The sequence below is a fragment of the Molothrus aeneus genome, chromosome 5 (assembly GCF_037042795.1).
Source record: "Molothrus aeneus isolate 106 chromosome 5, BPBGC_Maene_1.0, whole genome shotgun sequence".
Classification (NCBI taxonomy): domain Eukaryota; kingdom Metazoa; phylum Chordata; class Aves; order Passeriformes; family Icteridae; genus Molothrus; species Molothrus aeneus.
The window spans coordinates 21,589,846-21,615,827 of record NC_089650.1 but is presented as its reverse complement, the minus strand read 5'-3'; the positions used below and the strand labels follow the sequence as shown (position 1 = coordinate 21,615,827).

At 48.2% G+C, this 25,982-nt stretch overlaps 1 protein-coding gene across 2 annotated transcripts; it reads left to right on the top strand.

Annotated features, from left to right (window-relative positions):
* The first annotated feature begins 441 nt into the window (after positions 1-441).
* LOC136556943 (suppressor of cytokine signaling 1-like) lies at positions 442-15,146 on the top strand. 2 transcript variants are annotated; one of them, XM_066550392.1, is made up of 3 exons: positions 442-497; positions 10,222-10,346; positions 13,548-15,146. In XM_066550392.1, the coding sequence occupies exon 3, from the start codon at positions 13,614-13,616 to the stop codon at positions 14,295-14,297; it is 684 nt and encodes a 227-aa protein (XP_066406489.1). In that variant the 5' UTR covers positions 442-497; positions 10,222-10,346; positions 13,548-13,613; the 3' UTR covers positions 14,298-15,146. The 2 variants fall into 2 exon arrangements, with proteins under 2 accessions (XP_066406489.1, XP_066406491.1); XM_066550394.1 differs by lacking the exon at positions 442-497 and adding an exon at positions 9,652-9,687.
* The last annotated feature ends 10,836 nt before the right edge of the window (positions 15,147-25,982 follow it).

Here is a 25,982-nt window from a genome sequence, read left to right as displayed (position 1 = left end):
GCATCCGTCCAAGTTTTCTTTTACAAAAACCCAAACTTTTTTCTTCTTTACTTTTTTTTACTTTTTTTTTTTCCCCCTTGCAAGAGCCACGCCGTGGAAAGACGGCGTGGTGGAGGGAGAAACCCCTCCCCTTCCCCTCCCCCCGTGGCTCCTTCCTCGGAAAAGAAACATTTTGGGGGTTTCCTCCCCTCCTACCTCTCCCCTCCCTTCTGTGCCGCTCCGCTCCCCCGAGCCGAAGCCGCCGCCGCGGCGCCCGCCCGCCCCGCGGCCGAGGAGGGCCCGGCGGGGCAGCCTCGCCGCCCCCGGTAAGCCGCGCACCGGCCCCTTTGTGAGCAGAGGGGCCGGGGGGGGATGCGGGGAGCGGGGCCGCCTCCGTTTGGCTTCGGGGCGGGAGAGCGGCGGGGGCCGGGCCAGGCAGCGCCGCTGTTGCCCCGGCACTGAGCGCTCTCTCGCACCGGAGGCAGCGCCGCCCGCCCGTGGCCCCGGAGGTGCCGAGAGTAAGTTGTGCTGCGTTAACTGGAAGCGGCCTTTTTGGGGGGGGGCTGCGAGGAGTCTGTCTGTCTGTCCGTCTGCTCCGATCTCCCCTTGGCTTGCGAGGGGATGCAGCCCCCACTGATTTGGCTCCTGGGGGTGTTGGGGCTGCTCTTGGCTGGGAAGAAGAAGCGTGTTGGAGCTTGGGGGGGCTTTTCCCGAGGAGTCGAGGGAGATTTGGGGTGCCGGGATCTCACTGCCGGTCTTGAAGGGAGCCATGTGCTGTATTGGGGTGGCGGCGGGGTGCTGGGAGTAGCCTGGGAGGCTCCACGGGGACTGTCCTGCTGTCAAGGTGTTCTTCACGGCGTCAGGACAGGGAGCTCTTTCTTTTAAAGTGAAACCTGCAAATTATGTAATGTCTTAGATGGGTCTGTAGGGAAGCAGCCGCACAGGTCTGGGTAACTTGGTCTTCACAGCACTTCTTTCACATAAAGCACTGGAGAAGCGATGCTCAGAGTGTTACACTTCGTCTTAGCTGGCAAAGGGAGTGAAGGCGTTACAGGGAAGAGGGGTAACTGTGAACCGGGGGTGTACATGCCCGGTTGGGGTTGCCTTGAAGGGCGGAGAAACTCGCCGTCCTCCAGACCTGGCACAGTCAGAACGCAGCCTCACACCTGCTGTTTCTCAGAAGATCAGTGCTGCGCGCCCATGAAAAGCCTCATCGCAAAGGTTATCGCTAAATCCTCCTTCTTTATGCAATCTGAGTCATGGTGCTCACAGCCATGCAGGATCCGCTACTCACTTTTTCCCACAAACACACGCGCTGTTACTGAGAATTTTGGAATGGTTACCGCGTAAAACCTCAGCTCATGCTACTCTTAGGTTTCTTTTTCTTTTTTTTTTTTTTTAATTTAGTTTAAGTGTATATTACTTCTTGCTAAAACAGGCTGGGAAACAGGATCTGGATGAATCCCAGAGGTAGCTGAGAAGAACTCAAGAATGCTAAGTTAATGTTCCTGGCTTTTTTCTTCTCCTACATGGTGAAGAAGGGAGATGTGGCTTGACCATTGTTCTGGAAAGTTGAGGGTAAAGAGTATTGTTAGCAAGCTGCTATTTAGGACTGTGTGGTCCAGACAGTGCCATTTACTAGTTCTAGTCCTTGCAGCTCTCAGAGAATTTAAATGAAAAACCCAGTCACATGTTGACCATACTCAACTCTGTAAAATGGGGAATCGGAAATAACTAGTTTCCTGATGTTTCATTCTCTATTGACTGTGTCCTTAGGAAGGTATGCAAGCATATCTTCTTTCTCCAAACAACTGCAACTGCAATTCAGATTCTGTGTGAGTGTCAAATGGCCCATTCAGTCACAGCGGGGCAATGGTCATGTGCTTTAAAATCATGCACATGCACAGAAGTTTGTGAGACTGAGGCTGTATTATCACATAATGTTGCTTTTAGTTGAATCAAGTTACGATGAAATGTGATGAAATGTGGCCAGTCGCTGCAGATGAAGCCAAGCTTTGTTTCTGTGTTCATGAGTGATTCTGCTGGGTATGTGATTTAAAACATAGTTGTTGAGGTATGGATTCTTGTTCCCTTCAGAGGGGACGGCTCTTGGGCACAAACCCGCAGGATTACTGGGATGCCAACCTCCCACACAAGTTCCCATCTTTTCCTGAGTTAAACTGGGATCTGGGCCTTTGTTATTTCTGTGTTCCTTGTTAATATTCTGTATGTTGCATGTCCTTTAATAACCTGTCTTATCACTTACTTAAAAGTGGGGTTGAGTGGCAACACAGGGGTTTTCTGTAAGATTGTGTTGGAAGGCACAGGTAAACTGTGCTTGGGTCCCCAAAATGGGCATAGAGGAGCACTAGGGAGAGGCTGAGCTTCTTCAGATCTTTCCAGGTGTGTGTCTCTGTCCTCAGTGTGTCTGCTCAGAGAAGGCCAAATTCAGTTTCCAGATGACAGCTTCAGACATGCAGCCAGTGCCTCTTGCCCTCCTCAGTCCAGCTGGGATTTCTGTGAAGTTGGTGGTCGGTTTGTGCAAGGATAGAGCTGGGGCTGGGTGGTGTAAATTCTTAATTGCTGTCACTAATACTGTGGTTGCATTGCTGAGAAACAAAGGAGAAAATGTGCCTTTAGAGCTGTATTTTTTTCCCTTGTTTCTCTTTTTCTCTGTCCCCACTGGGAATGTTTTGCTCTTTTCTCCTAGTTTTTCCCTGCAGCTCCTTGCCACCCGCTCTCCTCTTGCCACCCACAGGCTTCTCTGTCCTGATTTCTCCAGCCTTTGTTTGGTCAGCAATAAAGAGATAGTGCCAATACTTAAATATGACATCATTTGGTTCGGGTTGATACTGTGGTTAGATTAATAAAAGCTGTGGGGAGGTGGTGTGTTCCTGAGTTGTTATTCCAGGCCACTGCAGACCTCAGCTAGTGCTGCTTGCCAGAAGCTCACAAGATGGGAGAGGAAGGCACATGCATCTCTGTAACTTAAGATGTGGATGGTGTGAGAGCTGAGTAAGCCATACAGGAGCCATATATTTTAGAGAGTAAAGGTGTTAAGCGTGTATGTCATTAGGAGGCATATTTATTTAAAATAATGCAACTAAATGCTACATTAATTAGATCCTTGGTTACGTGTAAGTAGAGGCAGAGGCAGGTATGATAGCAACTTATCCCCTTTATCCTGTCAGTCTACTTCATTACAACCTACTCTTCTGGTTTGCATTTGTGCATATCCTGCATCCTTCTGCCTCAGTGAGGTATTTATTAGCTCACCATTTTGCTGAAATCTGTCTCAACTTTTTAAAAAAAAAGGTGCAGTGCTGTTTGATGTAGTAGGATTTGGTGACTTTGTGTTAGTGAGTGATCAAAATGATGAGTAGAATTCTTCCCCCTCTCCCCTCACCAAGTGTCAGGTTTCAAGTTAAGATTTAGAAGTGAGAGGTGTAGAAAATCCTACTTTTTAAACTTCTGGAACTCAATGCTTCTGTTCAATCGGTATTTAATAGTGTAAAAATGTAAATTCCATTTTAGTAGAATGGCTAAATGCTGGTTTGTGTTGTCTTTGGAGACTTCAGAGCTGCCCCTTATTTTCATCCTCTTCAGTGGAGAAATGAAAAGGCCTGTGTGCACTTCACAGGAAATGAGTGTCTGATACAGGCTCGCAGGCTGCACATTTCCAAGAACTGCTCTCAAGGTATTTTGATAATGCACATTCTCTCTGCCTTCTCCCTTCCTGCTCCTCCTGCACTTTGTGTACTTCTGCTTGTTCGCAAACACATGCAGAGTTGAGGGGAAGAATCAAACGGTGCCACTGTTAAGTTTGCAGATGGGCTCCTTTACCTTTGTACTGGAGCAGGGGCTGGGAAAATTGGGACAAGCTGGCAGCATTCGGTTGCCCTTGTTGCAGAGGGTTTTTGTCCTTCCCCTCACTCCCTGCAAATGCTGAAAAAAAATTTAACTTCAGAATGTGACTTGTGCAACGAAGGAGTTTTTGCATGTATGTGATTCTGCAGTTGAGAAACAGTTTGGATCTACTTTCGTACTTCCTCAGTAGCAAAGTTTATTTGAAAACTTAGGCTAAAGCTAAGAAAATGAGTGTGGCTGTTAGCAGTTGGAAAATGCCAGAGATCTGCAATCTGTACTGTGTAGCTGGGCTTCTGCACATCCTGCTGAAGGCCCCTTGCTGAAGCTAAGGGGATTCAGCATAAGTTTGCCTCGGTTCGCACACCAGTGATGATAGCACAGGTTTGATTGTGCAGGAATGGATTGTTTGTGCTTTTTGACAGATCACCAGTGTTGTTCTTTATCCATATTTTAGTTCTACCTTGTATTCTGGTGAGATTTTGTGGTGTGGAAGGAGAGAAGTTGGAGCAGGAGAAACATTTACCGCTTTAGCAGTAAAGACTGAAATCTGCTGTTTGTGTAGGGTGCATGCCGATTTTCACGTAAGCAGATCCAAAGAAGAGGTGCTGTTCTTTTTAGTCATCAAAGAAAGAGGAAAACATGGACAGAGCTGTTTTAACTCTGCAGCAGGTCCATCGTTGATTCCTCATATTGACTTCATATGCCCTTGTTTACTACTTCAGTTTTGCACAAAGGACATTTATGCCTTGCGCTGGGCTCCCCTTAGTGTTATGTCAGGTTTGAATGGTTAAGAGATGTCTTAAAAAGGTGTTGCTCAAAACCCCAGCCCTTTGCTGCTGGATTCCTCTGCCTAAGGTCTGCTAAAGCATGATGTGGTGGGTACAGCATAGAAACAAAGCAAAGACATTTGAGAGGGAAGAGAAATGAGACTTCTCAGATCAGCTCTCTCACTTTCCCCAGTCTACATGATTGGAGTTTTTCCTTTTATGAGTTTTCAAATTAGTTACTTTTCAATCTTGGTCACCTTTGAACTTCCTCTCATCTGGTTTTCTGAAAGAATACAAAAAGAATGTCCTGATTGTACTGTATCTTTCTCTAGCATCCTCTTGTATATATATCTGCTCTCTAAACTGAGCAAGAAATTTCTCCAGTCTCTCTCTGTACAATTACGTGTTGCTTCTTATTACCCATCTTCAGGCCTACCCTCTTTGTTTCAGCTCTGTATGTTTTTATTTCAGGTAACTAGAACTCTCTCAGTATTCTCTCAGGTGGTGACATTACTGTTACATTCCCATCCGTTTTGCACCCTCCCAGTCCCACTTGCCTCTTGGTTTTTAAATGACTGCTTTTGCATTCGGAGCTGGAGCTTTCCTTAATGAACCCTCAGCATTGTTACTTGGCTCATTGGTCAGCTGCACCACTTAATTTATTGCTCTTGAAAAGATAGACCCAGCTGGTTTTTCTACAAGCCTGCGTGCATTTGTGTGTGTCAGGACAGAGTCCTGCCTGACCTCCTGCTGCCTTCCTGCTGATGAATTTTTAATGACCTCTGACTTCTCTGTCCTGCAGGGAGTGAAGTGATTTTGTCACTGTTTACCCTGGGAAGGCAATGGAGAGGGCTCGCTACATTTTGAGTTGGATTTAAGTAACATGAGGCTGTGAGCTGCCTGCTGGGGAGCAAGGTTAGCCTCGGGGGTGTTGTGGGTAATGACAGCTTGAAGATGGAGAGACAATTCTAGGAAGAGACCTGGGTCAGCCTGTGAGTTTGCACAGTCACGGGGGAGGGAGCTGCTTGCATAAAAGATGGGGGAGCCTTTGGGCTGCTTGTACCCACCAGCCTGTTGAGGAGTGAGGTGGGCTGCTCTGCAAAGTGGGCTGAGTCAAACCAGGGGGAAGATGCAGTGGCTGGGAGAGTGGCAGAGAGGTGACCAGATGTGCAGGGGCTGAAGTCCCTTGGTTTCCTCCGGCCACCCCTCTTCTACCTCCCATTCACCCTGTGGCATGACTGCCCCATGTCTTCTGCCCATCTGCTTTACAGGTCCTGGCATGTTGCTGGCTCTTTAGCTTGTGTTCCATGTCTTGCTTTTTGACTTGCTTTGAGGAAGCACAAAGTGTGTCCTGTCATCTGTTGTTTCTTCAGGTGCCATCTGCCTGATGGGGAACTCTCCCAGGGGGTTGGCTCTCCCCCCACACCAGGTAGCCTTGTGCTGCTCCTGCTTTAGCAGCACATGTCAAAAAAAGTTCCTTCCAATACTTGCAGCCCTCTGGCAATTGCTAGTGCAGCTGATTTGCTTGAGAGAACACTTGCTTGAGAGATGGTCTCTTTGTATCTCAGCCATCCATTTCCAATTCCAAATCTCCAGGTATAGTCCACCGTGCCCAGCTGGCTTTCTGCTTTAATGTCACTTTTCCCTGTCTCTTCTGATAGAGCCCCCTCATTTTTCCTTTCAGGTTAATCAGCATTAAATACTGGGAAATCTCAACATCCTGTGCAAGAAAAAAATACCTGCTTGCTTGTGTAACTTTTCTGCAGTGTTCCTGTCCCCACTAGCTGGTATCCCACTCAACTAAATTATTCCCCCTGAGGTTTTCTGTTTTTGATAAACTGAAAATGCCATATGTTTTCTGGGTTTTGTTTTGTTTGTCTTGGCCACCTACTGTCCCAGTTTCCTAACAGCCATCCTCATATAAATTTGTTCCCTACTGTCAATAATTTATATTCCTTTATATTGGCTCCTCCAGGATGATTTTTTCATCTTCTGAAGGATTATTGAGGTTGTAGAGAGATTTGAATAGGGACTGTGGTTTTGTAGTGTATGTGTGTTTGATGTCTCTGATCCACAGCAGAAACTCTTGCCAGCTGTTGCACCTACAGTGATACCTGCAGTGTGATCCATATTGTCCCCCAAGCCTGTCTTCTTAGCCAGGCAGCATCTCTGCTGTCATTTGTGGGAGGCCTGCACACTCTGTCACTTAAGATTTCCTAAATAACCTTTCATGACTTAATTTTTTTTTTAATTCTTTTTACTTTTAACTCTCAGGACTAGTTTCTTTATTTTGTGTGTTGGAAATCCCCCACTATAAAACTTAGTGTTGTGGTGTGTCTGTGCTTTCTGACCCTTGCTCTTTGCTCTGAAGGCACAGTAACTGGTGCTGCATAATGGCCCCTCACATCTTTTGAAGCTGGTCCTCCTGAAGAGCCAAGGCAGGGTGTTTCCCTTGTCCCCCTGTGGTCCTGTTGGTTAATCATCTGGGACTCTTCTAGCAGCATAGTTCTGGTAAGGATTCTGAGCCAGCTTTAGCTGCAGACACTGCTAATTCCTCAGAGTTAGCTGCTTCTTTGAATTCCTTTCCGGCTCAGTGTGATGGTTTTGATAAAAAGCCGGACCACTGATGGCTTTTGTGTCTCAGGATTTACTCATTTCCTCAAACAGGGTTTTGGAACAAAGTCAGTTTAGTAGAGAGAGGCAGAGGAAATGTACCTGTGCTGCTGGTCTGGGGGTGGGGGAAGCTGGTAATGCTGAGGAGCCATGATGGCTTGGAGGCAGCCCTGGGCATCGCTACCCCCTTCCCACTGATCCCTCTCTCAGCAGGGAGATGGGATGGAGCATTTCAAGTAGGGAGACACGAGGGACTGCTGTTATCTTGGCATCTTTCTTCTTCCTCCTTGTGTCCTCTCCCTGTCCCCTTGTTTCTGCCCCCAAGGTGGGGAGAGCTCCAGCCACCTTTCCAGAGGGCTGCTTCCTGAGCTGGTATGTGGTGTGGAGGGAGGGATGGCAAGGCAGCAGCCCAGATTCTGTGTTCCCTGGCCAAGCACAGGGCTGAGGTTTTGTGTAGCTGTGCAGCACTGACATTGACAGGAATGGCTGCTCGCTGTGAAACTGCAAAGGTCAGGAGCAACGCCACTGGGCTTCCCTCACTTACCAAAAATGCTGTTGGCCAGAGGCAAGCAACAACTCTCTGCTTAAGCCAAAGCAGGATAGGCTCAGCTGCAGCTTTGGAACTTAGTAGTAACTCCTCCTGATTTCCTTTTTCTATTTTTTTTTCTTCTTGTTTCCCCAGTTACAGGAGAAGGCAGAAATAATTTAGTCTTCAGTAGAAGATGTCTTTGGCAGAAGTCAGATGGTAGTTTTGGTAGTTTTACTTGCTGTGGAATAAGCTGTAGTTGCTTGTGGCTACTGCAGAGCAGCCTCTGAGACCAGGGAAGTGATGAGACTTCTCTGTTCTGAAATGGCAGGATTACAGTTTCACATTGGGCTATTTAGATGAGGAGTAGGCTCTTTTATTTGAACAAGTTTCTGAAAGTGCATAGTATTTCCAAGGCTTGAAAAGGGGACCCTAAAAATGGATGTCTTTCTTCTAGCTCCTTCAATTAGCTCAGTCAAGACAATTGGTTTTTCCTTTAAACTGCCACCTTGTTGGGTTTTTATTAACATGTGTCATGGAGAAACCAAAGTGCTCGCAGACTTCCCTCCCTTGAAGAATATTTGTCAGAGATCACACTGTCTTGTGGGTTTTCTTGGAGTAAAAACCTTTCAGCCCCTATCAGCAAAGTGCCATATTAATTCAGAAAACATGTGTCATAGAAAAATATGTTAAGAAGTACCAAACATTAATATCAGATCCATGCAAAGTTATTTGTGGGTTTTGAAGTATGTTCTCCAGACCCAAATGTCAGGAAGTGTTTGATAAGACAAGTGTTCTCGCAAGGTGTCCAACTGCTGATTCCCAGAGCCTGCATGCAGGATCTTCCTGCACTGTGTCTCTGCTGTGCGAAATAGGAGCTGCCACAGTGTGTGTGCTGCCTCAGCTTTTTTTTTAAATATTGCATCCTTGGATGCTGGTTGTATAGGGAAATGCAATTTTGGTTTGGGGTATGTATTGTGGTGTGGTTTGGTTTTTTTCCCACATATTCTCTCATGTGTCAGACATAATGGCACCCTCACATCAAACTGCCATGGCATAAAAGATAGAGGGAACTGCAATGTCTCCAAGGCCTGCTTTGTGCTGGAGAAATTGGCTGTGATTAACACTGGTCCTCTTGGCTGAGCTGGGCCACATTCTTCCTCTAACCACAGCTCCCTCTGTTCTCTTTGGCATGTCTGTCTGTGCATCTCCTTTCCCTTCCCCCTCCATGATCCTTTCTGGATCAGCCCTGGTCTCCTTGGCTGTGGCAGGGTGCTCATTGGTGTGACCGTGCACCGTGGCGGTGACGGCGTGGTTCAAACCTGTGCCAGTGTGTGGCAGGCGGTGGCGGCCTGAGAGCCAGCCTGGCCTACCATTAAGACCCAGAGCTGCGTGCTTGGCTCTTACCAGGGAGTTTTCTTCCAGCCCTTTGCTCAAGCTTTCCTTTGAAACAGCCTTCCCAGCCACAAATCAGTGGGCAGCACATTTCTGTGGGATGCAGACGTGCAAACAAGCGATGTCTGCTCCGGCACTGCTGCCTGGAGTAGGGACGCTGTCGCAAGGCCTTGCAGGGTACGTTAGGGAGAGCTTTTCCTAATCCCAGCCTCTATCTAACTGCTCTGGGAACTGCAGGGTTGATATCTGGGAGATGTCAAAGCCAAATGGAGCAGGAATGGAAAAGTGTAATAATGGGATGGCAATAATGTGTAATAATGGGATTTTGCTAGTGGCAAGTCAGTGTAGCTTGTGGGGTGTGTGCCCAGTTTGGACTGGGCTGGGGAGGATGTGGAGAAGCGATGTTACATGGGTACAAGTGAAGCTGTGCAGGGCCTGCCTCTGAAAGGCCTGCAGAAAGCTGGGATTGTTTTTTCAGCTTGCTGATGGATCCACTGACAGACACGTGACTGCACACATGGTGGTCTGCAGCTCCACCAGGTCAGTGGGTTTACTTTTCCATCTGAGAGGTGAGGAGGAAAAGTCTTGAGAGCTAGGGAAGCAGGGCAGAAGAGTGTGGGCCAGAACAGATTGGGTCACAGTGAATGGATACCTATGTGGTATCAAATTAGATACTCTAAATGTTGTGTTTTGTATTCAGAACAAGTTGGGACTTTGCTGTTCTGAATCCTTAGGTTTATTTTTGTCGCCATCATCTCTTAATATTAGAGTTTTATGGTTCCTGCTTTTGGAAGATGATGGCAACTTTATGGTCTTTCCACTTGTCCTTGGGCCACTGTGAGCTGCCTGGACCTACTCAGCTCATGGCTTTGTAAATAGCAATAATAACTACAACAGCAACAATCTGCTGTCTCTGTTGCTATCTGAAGTGCTGTATACGTGTTTCTACAGTAACACAGATCAAAGAGATAGAGACAAACAACCTGTCCCCAGATTTGTTGTATTTTAGATCCACATTACAGCAAACTAATGGGCTTAGTCACCTGCTTGATGGATGTCTTTTTCTTTTCAAAGGATGGATTTGCTCTTAAGTAAAGCTGTGCAGAAACTGGGAAGTGCCGCATCAGAGCTTTTGAATTTGGACCACTTGCAGTCCTGACATTCAGAAACTCATCCCTATGGGTGGCAAAGACAAAGAGGTAAGCTTTTTCAAGTGTCCTAGAAGAAGAGTTCGAGGATGCATCATGGCTGAGTACTTGAGGCTGATGTTGAACATGCCAGATTTGTCAAGCCCCAGGGTGCAGGGCTGGCTTGGCTGACACCACACGCTGTGCACAGTCCCCTGGTTTACTAGAATTGTCTCCTTATATAAAACACCCTGCCTTGCCTGGGTCGTGAGTGAGGAGGAAAGCAGAATGCCCTGTGTCAAGAGCACTTATTTTGAAAAGCTCTTGAACTTGCAGTAAATCAGAAAGTCTGGGGAAACTTATCCAGCCTTTTAATTCAGCAGGACACCAGCTTTTTAGGATATGTTGCTTTGGCTGCAAGCATTGTTCTGACTTGCAGTAGAGAGGTAGTAACTTGTTTGGGCGTTGGGGTTTTTTGGGGTTTTTTGGAGGGGAAAAGAGGGAAAGCAAATCATGGTGTGACAAGTCAGCAGAACTAATTATGCATGTGTGTTTTATTACACCCCTGCCTTATTCCTAATCCTGGGTCTGCACATCCTCTGTGATGTGGAGGCTGTGTACGCCTAGGACCTGTTGAGCCATTAAAAGTGAACCTTAAAGGTAGTATCAGGAAGCACTTTTAGGGCTAATATTACTGTAACTAATGCTGTGCTGCAGGCCAGGCACTTAGCTCTTGGAAATGGGTCAGTGAAGCTAAACAAATTCCCCCCATCTCAGGCTCTGACCTATATGTAGATTTCAAACTAAATGAACAAATTGTCAAGGTGCTATTTTTGCATTTACTTTGAATTTGAAATTATGACAGTCTCAGTTCTTAGTCAGCCAGATTTCTAGTAGCAGTGGATTTTTCTTAAAGGACTTGGGTGAATGACTAAAGGTTGAAAACTGGGAGAAACCAGTTTGGGTTTTTCTTCTGTCAAATAGAATCTGCAGCCCTATACAAATTATATATTTGTTGTTATTTTTAAAACTAGCCTGGAATTGAAAGACAGCTGCCTGCTTCTGTTTTTTTGGTTGAATTAAATTTCCAACCTCGACCCGTGAAATTGGCAAAATTTCCATTTGGACCCAAGAGAAATTGCTGTTTAGGAAGGTTCTTTATCACTCCTTTTGAAGCTACAGCCACAGCCCTGGAGGCACCTAGCAGATGACCTTTGTTTCCTATAGGAGCTGATGTCAGAGGGCCCTGTAGCTTCCTCACCCAGCAGAGAGAAGAAGGAGAGGAGCAGTGATGCTACAGCTCCTTGTGGTGCCTTCGATGCTGAGTTTTCAGTGGTGATAGATGGCCCTTGTTGCTGTAGTGGTGACTGTGTGTGTTTGCATCCTGCTCACTAAATCACCTTCACCTAAGATTTATTCTGACTTGCTGAATAGTCTAAGCAGCTTTCAACTGCTGGTTTTTTTTTCTTTCTTTCTTTTTAAATGGAAAAGAAAAACCCAACTTGATTAACTCCTTCCCACCCCTCCCACCTTTCTCTAAGCATGGAATTTCCCTCCTACTATGAAACTATGTAGAGGGCAGGATCAACAGCACTCAGAACAGTACCAGGGACATTAGCAGCTTGTGGACTGCAAATCACAGGGCGATAAGCTGGATAAGCTTCCTAGGCTGCTCTTGGAAAGGATGCTTAGGGCTCCATATATGAAACGTGCCTGGCAGCTACATTATTCATATTACTGTTAAGTATTGAGAGAGATGTTAGACTAGAAAAGGTATCTGTGGTAAGGCACTGCCAGGCACATGCCTGCTCTCCCTAACTACTGTGCCCCTGTGAAGGAAAGATGTGTGTCCTCTCCTGGGGTGCAGAGTGGCCACCAGCATAGCCACCCCGCTGGCACGAGCACCAAAAGGAATGTGAGGCTTTTGAATAGCTGGCAAAGGGGAACCTTGCAAGGAGCTAAGTTTAATTAGAAGCTCTCCCTGCAGAGCAGGCCCAGCACAGGTCCCTGCACATTCCCTGGGGGGCTGCCTGCCTGCCTGATACAAGCCCTGAGCCCCAGTGCTCTGGCAAGTCTGTGGTGGCAGGGGGGGGGATTGCTGGAGATGAAGTGTGTCTTCCTCTGCTGCAGGCTGTGCCAGCACTCTGTTCTGCTCCAAGCATGGCTGTGCTGTGAGTGAGTATGACTGGGTTAATGGAGTATGTCAAGGGAGCGAGGGCAGCATTTGGCAGCGAGCTACTGACTTGTCAGGCCTGGGGAAGTGGTATGTTACAGCTCAGCTTCTCACACAGAATGAGCCTCTCTGGCTTAGGGCTGTGGTTTTTTTATTTGTGTCTATACAGACACACACATTTAGAATATATATATATTTTTAATATAATTGAAGTGACTTGGATGGCTGATGGCAACAGTGGGTTCAGAAATGCAAAACAGCCTGGTGATAACACAAGGTGCAGGAGATGAGCAGGGTCATGACAGTACATTAGAGGATGGTGACTGGGAGAGGGCAGCATTGTCTGCAGGCAGGGGGAGTTGTCCTTCTGGGAGAAACAGAAGTTAAGAGTCTGGAAGGGCATCAGCAGTGCCTGGTACCACTGTTAAGTGAACTCATTCAAGGTAGTTTCAGCCTTGAAGTTGATGTAACATTTCTTGAGTGGTCTTGATCTGAGACCTTTGCTTTCTCCTGACATAGTGAAACAGACATGTCTTGGGACAAGGGAGTGGTTCCTGGGATTTGGTGGGAAAGGCTCATACCTGTCTTCTGCTTTTGCTAAGTCCCATTGTCAATCTTTTTGCCAGAGAAGGGGTTGGAGAAGTGTGAGGAAACCTTTCTACCTTTCACTGAATGACAAAGTAAATTATACTTTCCTCCTTTAGGAAATCTTTCCCTTTTCATTTGTGGTGTCATTTCACCTCTCCAATCTCAAGGCCACTCTGAAGAGTCCCGAATGTCTATCAGAGGGAAATCTTGAAATGTTGAGATCTGCTGGGTTCAAACTAGCCTGCTGGAGGGTGTGTAGGAGCCCTTGGCTGTGAATCACAGAAACCCAATGGATGCCAAGCTCTGTAAAGTGCCACCTTGTGCTGGTGGGGATCCAGCTGGAGCCCTTTCTGCACATATATCCTTGGTTTTCCCCACAGCTGGGGGTTGGTGACATGCAATAGCTCCTTGATACCCTCTTTGGTACTCGTGCTGGACTTTCTCCCACGGGAAGTGTCTTGCCCAGGTTGAAGAAGGTATTGGGTTTGCCTCACTCTCCTTCTGTCCCACAGGCTGGATGCAAAGGAGGAAGCATGGTAAAGGCAGCATCTGTCCAGGATTCATGGGCTCTTTGAGAGATGATCAGAGGGAGGCCAGATGACCTGCACAACACACAGAGCACCGTTTCTCCTCTGCAAAGGCAGCATCGGAGCGTTCTCCCCAGCCCCGTGCCGCCCGGCTTGCCCGATCGTTTCCGGATGTTTCGTAGCTGCGAGTGGGAAGTCCTGGAGCGATCCCTCAATATCCTCCAGGCCAGTGACTTCTACTGGGGCCCCTTGTCTGTGGGGGAGGCTCACGCCAAGCTCCAGCGGGAGCCTGTAGGCACCTACTTGGTGCGGGACAGCTCGCAGGGGAACTGCTTGTTCAGCCTGAGCGTGCGGATGCCCACGGGGCCCGTCAGCCTTCGGATCTCTTTCCAGGAGGGCTATTTCCGCCTCAAGAACTGGTTTTCAGACTGCGTAGTCCGGCTGCTGGAGCTGGTGGTGGCGGGGACCCGGAACAACCCCTTGCACTTTGATGAGATGGGGGGAACTCCCCTGGTCTTCTCTGAGCCCTTGTGCCGGAGCCGCCGGGCAGTGCCCACGCTGCGGGAATTGTGCCGCCAGAGCCTCCCTGCTGGTGCCGCAACAGAGGACAGAGCAGGGCTGGGGGGCTCCTTGGGAATGTGTCTGAGGGAAGAGGCGTTCTCACCCCTGGATAGAAGGGGAGGGTCAGAGGGGAGCGTTGGCCCCAGCCCCTCTCTGTCCTGGGCTAGGAGATGATGGATGCATATGGGAGATGAAAGGAGATGCCTCTTTTATGGCTGTGCTGGTGGGATGTGTGCCACACCAGTGATGCTGGACTGGCTGCTGGGAGAGGAAGGGGGAGGGCAGAGGGAGCAGAGCTTGAACCCAGTGGCTGTGACAGATGTGTCCTCATACATACACAGTGAGTGTGACTTTCCCAGATGTGCCTGGGGTAAAGCCAGACCTAAAGAGCAGACATTGCCACTGCCACAAAGTCCTCCTCTTTGCTCCATTTATAATTTAAAAGCTTCAGAAAAAGGTGAGCTGCTCGCCTTCCCAGGTCCACCCTGTGTTCTCTTTTACCCCAAAGTGCTTGAGCTCATTCCTGCCTCAAATCTGCCCTGGTGGAGTGCAGCTGAGTCCAGTCCCACAGCAGTGCAGCTTGGACATTGAAGGGCATGACCCTTGTGCTGACCCACGAAGCTATGGTGGAGCAAGAGCACGTTTCACTCCCTGCAGCACAAATGTGATGCCTGTTACTTCAGAGGCCGGTGTTTCCACCAAGTGAAACCGTTGCAGCCATGTACAATACATGCAGCTTCACTGGCTTTTGCATTGCTTTATTTGATTGGATTTTGGAGAGTGAAGATGGGTTATGCTGTACTTAAGGGCATGGCATTCCTGCAGAGATAACCCTGGTCTGGAGAGTTGTATCTGCCCTGGGAGGGTGTGAAGAGATGGGATCCTGCACCCTTTCTTAAGCTCATGTGATAGTGTGCTGCTGCCATCTGTCGAGCATCAGAAGATGTTTTGGTTTTGCCTCTGAAAGGCAAGGAATTTTTTATATAAAACTTCTAAAATTTTAATAAAATTTTTATATTGATTTTTAAAAGTCAGTGAATACTTGGTGATAACTTCACTCCCTTCTAATGTTAGAAGCCCAGTTAGTTTAGTGCCCAGCCTTGGCAATCAAACTGAAACTGACTTAAGTGAATTTCTCATAAAGAACACAAGCAGAGCATAAATGAGTGGTCCTAGCTGGGAACATTAAACTTAAATTCATCTTGTAGTGTAATGTAGTGAAGAATTTTCTAAACAGAGAATACTTCTGAAAATCTCAGCCCTACATTTTTAGGAAGTTTTTTTAGTACCTCAAAATTTGTACTGAGTGTTTGAAAAAAAATAAGTCATTCAAGATCTTAGAACAGGGCACAGCATCAGTGAACTTGAACTGGTGAGTATGAGTACACATGAGAGGAACGCAGTTGGCTTAAATAGGGTCATGGTTCATTTCAGGGATAATCGGTATGATGTCTTCAAAATAAGTGATTGAAAACAGCTACATGAAAGAAGAAATTCAGATACTCTAAAATTTGAGCCAAACTATTTTATAGGCTGCTAAGCATCCATGGCTGGGCAGACAGCCTGCTTTGCTCATGCTGACTTTCCTCTTCAGACCTGTATGGAAGAAAAAAGCTGAACAGGGAAAGAGAGCACACTGAATTTGCTCTATTGTCTTCAGCTGTTTTATCTGAGGAACTAAAGTGTGTGGTCAGCACAGAGAGAGATACAGGCTGTGATTCATCACAGGAGCCTAACTTAGACACTCTGAATTATTCTCTGTAGGGCTTTGTTGCCCTGCTGGCAGTGAGGTGCCTGGCTGCCTGTCTCAGGGCATTGGCTTATCAACCAAGGTAGTTAGATTAAGTGTCAGGGAAGTGGTAATCTTGTCCTTGCTGCGTGCTCCTTCCAGCTGCAGGGAGGCCAGAGGCAGCTCGGTGGCCCTGCAGCTACTGTGTCTCAGCCCAGTGCAAAAGCAGGAGCTGGGATTGTTCATTTCTGCAGGGTGTGTGCCCTGGGGTGGCTGACATGTGGGCAATAGTGTTGCTTGCTGCCAGCATCTGAGGTGGCTCTGGGCACCTCTGGGACCGTTCCTGGGCTCTTGGGTGAAGGCCCTGCCTCAGCAGGGTCAGACACACAGCTGCTCTCCCTCTCTGCCATGGAAGAGTGGGACTGGATCTGCTGGCCCAGGCATTATGTCCACCCCTCGATCCTTTGCTTTCTTGAAGGTGTCTGCTGAGGTGCCTTGGCTCCCTTCCTGCCTTCCCTTCAGAAAGTAAGGGGGTGGAGGAGCAGTATAATTTCTTCCGTGTTTAGAACTGAGCACAGGAATGCTTCTGTTTTCTGGCCATGGTTATACCTCACTGAGGGAAGAGCTTTCTGACGGTATTGCTCTGACCTGGCTGTGAACTGCTCTCATTTGGCCACAAATGAGCATCTTGGGTTGTGCAGCTGGGGGCTGCAGAGGAGCCCTATTTGCAGCCTGGATTGCACTTTAGGAAAATCACACCATAGGAGAAGGAAATAGTTTGTATTTTAATAAAGTCTACTTTATTTTGTTCCTTTTTTTTTTTTTTTTTTTTTTTTTGTTTAATTGCGCAGCAAGCACTTGTCTCAGTCTTACAAGTAAGTCAATTCCATGCAGGGCTGCAGCGAATTGATTTGAGATCTGTGGATGAAAAGCAGTGAATTACTGCCAAGCATTCTTATATTGTGGAAGTTGAAAGCACATCATGTGTGAGTATCCTCATTATTCCCAAGGAGAGGTCACTCTGCAGATCAGGATTGGTGCAAGAAAGGAAATCAATGTAGAAAGAACAGGAAAGTGAAAAGTGCATTGGCTGAGGCAAGCATTAGAATCCTTCATTCTCTGCTTGGATGTTGGAGGAGAAACGTTTTTTTTCAGCTCTTGAGAAAAAAGATGTACAAAGCAAAAGGGTAAGAATTTACTTCCATGGGGTAACACTATCCTGCTGTTTTCATTAGAGTGGGAGATGTTCACTTTAATGACGCTGCTTCTGAATGGGTCCCTCTGTCACGTAGGAGTAGCTCCTGGTGGTCTGTATCCAAATGTTTCTTTTGGTGGCTCCTAAGGGGACTTGAAAAGAAATTGCAAACTTCCTCACAACCTCTTGAGCACCATTTGGGGAATAGAAGAAAATTGTTTGCATTTTTATATGTTATGTTATACATTTCTCCAGCTGACTCATTTCACTTTGTCGAGGAAACGTACACAGGCTTTGCAGATGGTTTTTTTCAAGTGTTCTTCCTAACAGCAGAAGTTGAAAAGTTTAGTGCTTGCGAGAGGGGCTTCCTCTACCATGCTGTGAAGGGCCTGGATCTCAGTCCCAATATGCTGCAGGCATCCAGCAGGAAACTGCTCTTTGTCTGCTCCCAGCTAGCTGTCTGTTGGTAGTGCTCTGGGACCCCAAGGGTTAATTTCCAAAAATTCTTCACTGGAACTTGCTAATAACTTCCATATGTACCCATGTGTGTGCTCAGGAGGGGCCCCACAGCCATCAGCTCTTGTAATAATACTTGATTACCTCTGACATAAAGGTCTGTATGTTGTTAGGGATCAGGGTTCACAAAAATTCACAAAAAGACACAAGTTTGTGCAAAACCACTTTAAAAGTGTATTAACATTTGGTCATCCTCAGTGATTTCTTAGGTAGTCAAGCTTCAAAATCAAGTCTGTGTACGCACAGGATTGTGTGTAAGGTCTCAGTTTTGACCCTTACCCTGATGTCCCTCTAAAAATGTGTATTTAGTCTTATGTGTCATTAGTCTCTAAGTGTGCAAAACCCCTTAATTTACAACACACCTTGGCTAGGGAAATGTGATGGGTTTGTCTGATGGAGTTTGTTTTGCCCCAGTTCCTCAGATGTTTGGCATCTGTACAGTTAAAACCGCACGCACTGGAGCTTTCTGCCTGCCCTGTGCCATTCCCGGGTGCAAAGGCCAGGCAGATGAGGGCAGCCTTCAGAGAGAAAGCAGGTGTCAGAGGGAGAGGGAGATGTGGCAGAGTTGCTCTGAAACTCCTGATGCCTCCCTGCAGAGCTGCCTGGGTCTTGGCAGGCTCCTGCTGCCTTCTGATCTCAGCTGGGGCTGGCGGAGCTGAGGTTTTGATTCAGGCAAAGCAAAGTACTTCCAAACGTTTCCTATGCAAGGGCTGGCTCAATAGTAGGACTTTTCAGCCAGAAAAGAGATGGCTGAGGTCTGTGGCAGAGATCTATAAAGCCTAAATGCTATGGAGTATGGACCGATAAAGCCTAAATGCTATGGACCATGTGTTTTCTTAAAAATCCAGGGAGGCGTCTGATGAAATACTTCAAGACTCAAAAGGAGACATTTCTTCATGTGACGTATAGTAGCTTAAGCTCTGGAAATCCCTGCCACAGGCCACCTGCAAGGCTAACCTCTATGTGGGTACAAAAAGGGATTAATGGTGATTGATGGAGCACCTCTGGAGGAAGAAAAGCAGAGTTGGAAAATAGGGGAGAGGCAGGATCCAGGTGGAGCTTTTGAGTTCTGTGCCTTGTGGAGCAGACCTCTGCTATGGCAGGAATGTGGGAACAAGGCCGCCTAGGCTCAGCCTGAGGCTCAGCAGCACAGGGGGCAGCCCAGGCTAATTGAGCCAGTGGCTTGGTGAGGGACAGCTGTGCTGAGCTCCCAGAACTGTGCTGGGCCTCTTGAGACACAGGGGTCTGCACCTGGCAGACCCGTACACCCTCCCTGCAGTGCAGTTGCGTGCCCCAGAGTTTGATGGCAGCCCCAAAGGGAGCAGCCCTCCGGCGCTTCTTCCCAGCTTTCACAAGCAGAAAAATTGGGACACCCATCTGATGCCTGGAGGCAAGCATCAGCACAGGCTGAGGATAAAAACATCACCATCATTCAGAATGAGTGAAGGAGTCTCAATTGTCAGCTGGGGGCACTGGGGAGGCCAGCATCAGCCTGAGGTGACGGCTGGTGGGGACAGAGCTGGGGGCTCCCAGCCTGACTAACTGCATGTCAGAAAGGAGCTGCAGAGCTTTGAGAAACAAAGCACTAGGCAGGCTGCTAGGTTCATCCATCCCAGAGCAAATGACTTGCATACACTTTTAAATATTTTTGCCTCCTGAGCTACCTGCTTTCCCAAGGCACCACCCTTGGGAGGGTGGTGTCTTGGGAACAAGACAGCAAAGACTGAACAAGAGGGTGGTGTCTTGGGAACAAGACAACAAAGATTGAGAGCTCTCAATCTTTGAGCTGGTCCCAGATGCCACTGAAATCAATGACCAGATTATTGTTCCTCTCTGAAGATTTTGGATTAGGCCTCCCTGTTTTGTCAGGCTGATGTAAGCAAAAAGTGGGTTTTCCACACTAAACGTAATCAAAACAAACCCTGCTCCCACTGGTTTGTGCAACAAATCATGCTGGGGGAATTGCTGGCATTCGGCATGATTAGCCCAAGTGCAGATGCCTTCCAGCTTGTAAACAATAGCCTAAAGGATTGGAGAGGATCACAAACAAAGCACTTACAGAGAAGACAGCATTTTCAAAAGGGACTTGAGAGCTTATGTCCATTGGGGGTTTGTCTTTTAAAAATAAACTAGAAGTAAACAAATTGACAGAGACGGCTCTGAAGGATGTAGGAGAATGAAAGTGAGGAGACTGGATATAATACACCAAAATTAAGTAGGGGAAAACTAGACAGGGCTAATGGGTCCTCTTAAACTCTTCAACAAGATGTCCCACAGCCTTAGGGATGGGCAGACATTAGAAACCTCATCTGTCCTTGTGAATGAAGCCGGTTGGGATATGTAAGGGATGCAGGAGAAAACCCTTCTTCAGTTCACAGGACAAAAAAAAATCCCTAAAAAGTGGTGAGAGGAACAAAAGGATCAGGCAACTTGTGCTTGTTTTATAGTGGTTCAGTCTGAAAGGGACATTCCCTCCTCAAACTGCAAACTAGTGACAAATTGCTGTGATTTTCAGACTGAAAACTGTCCACGTCACGTAAACCATAGTTTTTGTATTGTGCTTTTAACTATTTTTTCTTAATCTCATTTTTATATAGGGTTTTTAAGTATGGGCTGATTATTTTCAATTTCTCATTTCTCCTGGCCCTGGTAGAGTGAAGCAGCAAGTGCCCAGCTTCACACTCAAGAGCTCCTGCAAGGGGACAAGATTCGTGGCACTGATGGTCACTCATTTAATGACATGGTGAATGGCAGTTGCAGCCAGAGCGCAGCAGTGTCTCTGTAACCGAGATGTTGTTTCAAGGAGTGCTAAATCCAGAAAGATGTGAGCACCCTCACGCTTTCCCTGTTTCTGTGTGTGCTGGAAACATGCAGTTAATCCCTTTGTTTAAAAGGTTCAGGTAGCAGCTATGCTGATCACAGAGCATGAGGTGTTTGCCAGGTCCTTGCTGCCAGACTTTCAGTGCATCTTGAGTCGTTTTGGAATCCATGGAATCTCAAGCCTAGAGTAATACAGGTGCAAATCCAGGCGTTCCTGGTAGTATCCAGACTCCATGTTCTAAGTGCTTCAGTACTGCAGTTGTACCTTCTGCAGTACCGAGTTAGGAAGGACTGATGGTTCCTTTTATCCTTGGTCTTCTGTAAGGAGCTCTCCTAGGCATTGGGATGGGAGAATGGGGTGGTGGAGAACATGAGCTGCAGATCTTTTCCTGCTCTTCCAGACTGTGCAAGGAATCAACCAGATAGGAAGGCAAGTCTAATGCATGTGCTGAGATACCTAAAATAAGCCATGCAAACAAATCAGTCGTATGTTATCCAGATGGGACTGTTCAAATCCAATAATAGCAGTAAAGTGCTCCTGAACTCTGCAGAGAGAAAGATTATAGAAGGATCAGGTATAATTAGTGCCTTATTATTACCCTTCTCATCATTCTTTCTAACAAAGCTTTTCAATAGGATGGAAAAACTTCTTGCAGGAGATCCTAATGTGTTTGCTGGCACAAACATATAAGGAAGGATTTTTTCATTCTTCCTTCTAAGGCTGTTCAAGTCAGCCCCTGTAAGTGGCATTACTAAATATCATAATGATCTATACTATCTTTCAGATGAAACCTTCTTCAGCATCTCCTTATGGCCTTGACTGCAGCAAACCCTTTTCCAGAAACACCTCACTGTTGCTACCTCTAATAAAAGCACCAGCAAAAATTCCCCTGTAATGCTCTGATACTTGCTTTGATACAAGCCCTTCCAAGCAGGGTTAAGTAATACCCTTGAAATATTAGTGTCTGCAAGTGGCTTGTCTGTGTACTGCTCCATGTATTCCACCTGGAATTATGGGTGGAATCATTCAGCAAAGATTCTCTACTTTGGAGAAGGTCATAGAGCTGGAGGTATATATCTGCAAGGTGTTCTCCCCCGCCCGAGTCCCATCTCCTCTGAATACCAGCAGTGCTTGTTAGAAAAGTCCAGGGTTATCAGAATCAGACCACAGGCAAAATGGGTGAGGGAAACACACATCCATGCCTGCAGGTTGGTCCTGTGGGCAGGCACCACTCAAGAGAAGGAAAAAAAAAACCCTGGCATTTATTCAGCAGTATCCCTTCCCAGATCCCTGGAAATACTGCTGTAAGAGGAGCCTAACAGTGCAAGGGAGCCAACTCACCTTGGAGGCACAGCCAAACAGTAGCTCTGAAACCCAGTGTGGACTTCCCAGGGAGGGGATTTTTCACAGGAGGGAAGTCCCAGGCAGCACTTCCACTTCTGCAGCTCCCCCAGCCTAGGCAGCATCTTGCTATGGGGAAAAGCTGTCGGTGAGCATGTGGATGGTAAAAACTACCAACTCACCTTGTTCTTAATCTGCAGCACACCCTGCATTGCCATCCTCATGGCCCTGATTTAGTGAATCCCTTGCACCTCTCTCAGCTTGGTGACGTGCCTGTACCTGTGCCAAGTGTTGCAGTGCAGGACAGCATCTCTCCTAGGCTCCATAGCTTTATGCCCTGCTCACCTGCAAGTCCTGGGCAAACCAGGAGGAGAGGCAATGTGGTTTGAAAAGATGCAGCAGGTTTGGAAAGGACGCATTAGGTTTATTTCTTGGGCTGGGAGGAAGGGGTGATTTGCTGAAATGGGTCTTCTCATCTCCCCTGAGCACCTTGTCAGAGCCTTGCTCTCAACTCAATGAAAGTAGGGCAGAGTCTAACCACATTTCAAGCTGTCTGTGTTTTTGGATTCTGGGTAACTGTGATCTTTATCTGTTCCTAGAAGAGATTTAAACAACTTATAAACCACAACTGGGCAGAGATAATAAAGGAAGCAGTACTGGGGTGGGGAAGGATTTCCCCAGAGTGTACAGAGTGAGGGGAGGAGAAACCATGGGCCCAGCTGTGGCAGAGGGTCTCAGAATGGTGGGACACAGAGGGGGTGCCTTAGGGAACCCTCAGCAGTATTAGTAGCTAGGTATAAAATGTGGGTGCATGTATATACATGCACATATATATATATATATGTATATGTATAAAGAGCAGGTGGAGATACAATTAGTCACAGATGTCTGAACCCTGCTATGGTATTTATATAGTCTCAACTCCATGCACTTGCTCCTGTTGAGGTTTGTGTCTCCATGCAGGCAGGATATGCTTCCTCTTATACTCCAGGGTTTTTTGCATTTCTCATTCCCGTGGGACTCACATCTGTCATCATGCAGTTCTCTAGGGAAAGGAGACCTCCTTCCATTGGAAAGGTTGGAGGGGGTTCAGGCTCAGTGCCTTACCTCCAGGCCCACAGGGAGGTTCACAAAACCCGTCCCAGTCTCTCCATGGCCTGCAGCAGCCTTGGATGCTCCCAGTGCACTCAGCAGTAGTCTGTAAGGGTTTGAAAAACAAAACCCAATGATGTTTCTCTTGCATAAGGTCAAAACTACAAATCCTTGTCCTGTAGTTCTGTCAGCCAGGAATGTAGACAGCAGGTGGGAAATTCAGGGGTAGGGAGGAAAACAGAATGAAACACATTTCTGTATTGGCAAAAATCCTAGCAGAGATGTGGTTCTTCCAGCACATGTTTTTGCCAGGATCCTTTATTTAGTTTTCATAGCCAGAATAGGGCCTGGTGGCAAAATTATGTTTTTCTACCCTAGGAGGGTGTGCTATTACAGCTGTATCAGCCTGCATATTCTCCACAGTCCACAATCAAAGCAAAGTTGAGGAATTAATAGAAAGAAAAAACAATATATTCACTTGCCAATAAGATACTTAGCTACTTAATCCTTTCCCAGCTTTCCTCCTGGGAGCTGGCAGAAGCCTGGAGTGCATAAGGAAACCTGTGCCAATCTAAAGTGGGGTGTGAGTGCACTCCAGTGTCTGCTGTGGGGGTCCATGCTGGTTCCCAGGGTCACTGCAGCTGTGCTGCCTGTTCTACTTCCCAATGTCCTGAGCTGAAAAGCTCCTGCAGGCTGAAGAAAAGGTCCCAAAAAGATACCAAAAAAGGGGAAGACATTAAAAGGAAAAAGAAAGAAAAAACAAAAGCCAGAAAAAGGGAGAGAAAGAGCAGGCAAGGGAATGAGGTGGTTTGAGTGAAAGGGAGTGCAGGGATTTCTTGAACAAGCTCGGGGGAAGGAGCTTAGATTCAGAGTCAGCTGTGGGGCAGGCTTGGGTACCTGGGGGCAGTCAGAAACTGTTGCCAGGCTGCAGGGAGCTGTGGTTGGCACAACTCGCTGGCTCCAAGCAGGGCTGAAGCCCAAGGAGTTTTCCTGCACAGACAAGACCAGAAGGGCCATCTGGCGAGGCCATTGCTGGCAGGAGCCAGTCCTGTGGCTGCCTTGCAACTGCTGCCATCTTGTCCAACATGATCCTCCCTGTGTGTGCCCTGCACAGCATATCCAGCACCTGCCAACCTTCCTGCCTGCCCCCCTTCACCCCCAGCAGGGAGGATGCACAGCCCTTCACTCAGGACAGTTTCAGAGCCAGATGTGCACACCTGAAGGCATGCAGCTGGTGAGCAGGGGCTCAGGGGCTCCTGTTTTAGGAGAGCACTGCTGGCAGCATGCCCTGCTCTTCCCAGCATCCCACCCCAGTATTTTTGCTGCTAATAGGAGAAAGTTTGGGCTGACCTGGTTGTGGCATTGAAGGGCTGGTGACACATCCTGTGACCGTGGGAGGGCTGTGTGCCTGCTACGCCTGTACTCATGCTCCCATGGGGGCTGTCAAGGTGTGTGAGTCTGTGGCTGTTTGTGGGGACACTCCTTTGAGCCTGCCCCTGCTGAGACGGACACAGCAAGCTGAACACCATTACCAGTACCTTGACAAGTGCAGCATCACTGGTCACTGGGATGAAATAGGTACTTGGGCTTTGCTTGTGGTGGGAAGCATCCACGCGTGGTGCCAAGAGGCCTCTGCAAGCTGAGAACTGTCATTCATAATAAAACTGTGCTCCTCACTAGCCCAGGCAGGAGTTTCCAGAGCACCCTCGGAATAGAAGGGACGGCTGTGAGTGCGGAGGCGGTGCCAGGGCTGGAGGCAATGCTGCCGGCAGCTCCCTGTGCTTTGCCCCCCGACTGGGGCTGCTGCCCCCCAGAAGGGCTCAGCAGAAGTGGCTCGGCTGCCGCCGCCAGAGAGGGCTGCGAGGGGAGGGTCCGGCGGTGGGGCAAGAGGCGTGTGGGGGATGACTGGGCTGGGCTGCTGCGGGCGGGGACAGTGACTTGTGGCGCAGAGAGCGGCGACGAGGGCAGGACACAGCGGGGACGGGATACACCCGCGGCACAGCTGTTCAGTTTCCTTTTCCACACCCGTCTTCTGCTGCTCCTGCCTGACGGGCGAACTGCGACTGCAGTATCTACAGCTTGCCGAGTAAAAGTTGTTCCTCGAGCTGTTGATTACGGTTAATTAGCATTAATTTTGCCTTAAATGGATCCTAGTTGTGCTCGTTTTCTCTAGGGTTGCAACTCCTCCGGTCCCCCGGTGCCCTGGGCCCGTGGTGGGTGGGCGGGCGCGGGAAGGAGGGAGGGGGCGGCCGGGGCGGCGGCGCCATCTTGTGGGCGAGGGCGCGGGTCGGCGGGAGCGGCCACCGCCCGCCCCTGTCCGCCCCACCACCGCGGCACGGCCGCACGGCCTCCGTGTGCGCGGCTCGGCCTCCCGCAGGGGCCGGGGGGGGCTGTCCCTCGGCATGATTTAACCCCCTGGATCAGGCGGACCTAACATGGCCCGCTCCGCCCTGGCCTCGCGTCAGCCCTAGGCCCGGCCAGGTAGATGTTCTTCTGGAAGGTGTCACCCTGAGTAGGCACAGCTCTCCCACCAGGCTGGGAATTCCCGCTGGCCACACAAAGAGCCAGTGAAGGAGAACGGGTGGGATTCGCCGCGAGGCTGAGGCACGGCCCCGAGTGTTCGTCAGGCCTGTGGTGGTAACTTAGTTCCTGGGAATCCTTCCAGCAGGTGAGCAGAGGAAAAGCAGGAGTGGGTGATTTCTAAGGCAGACTTGTTTTGCTGGTGAAAGGGAATTAGAGAACTGTCCCCTCCCTTCCCCATGGTGGTGTCAACGCCTCTAATTTTCTGTTTTCCCATCAAGTCACTGATCATTCCCTACAGCATTTCAGTGGGTTAAAACGTAGTGAGGGCATTGGCAGCTTTTACCTCAGCATCATCCAGCCCTGCTGAGAGGCACTCGACACACAACAGTGGTAAAAATGCTGGCAGGGGTACGGTCCTGCTCATGCTGGCTCCGCTATCGCTCCTGCTGCCAGACAGAGGGAAACTCTATGCCCTGGAGTCTGGGGTTAGATGAGTCAAAGAGATTGTGAATCCTCAGAGGTGCACATATTGCCACTGGCTGGCTTTCCAGCGATGAGGGTTTGAGCTGGTCTCTGACAAGGCAGCAAACCCAGAGCTGCCGTGCTGGGGAATGCTCTGAAGCGCTCTGTGCAATCAGGCTC

Bases quoted from the DNA above. Each gene is read 5' to 3' on its own strand.
- LOC136556943 (XM_066550392.1), top strand. From the start codon at position 13,614: ATGATCAGAGGGAGGCCAGATGACCTGCACAACACACAGAGCACCGTT.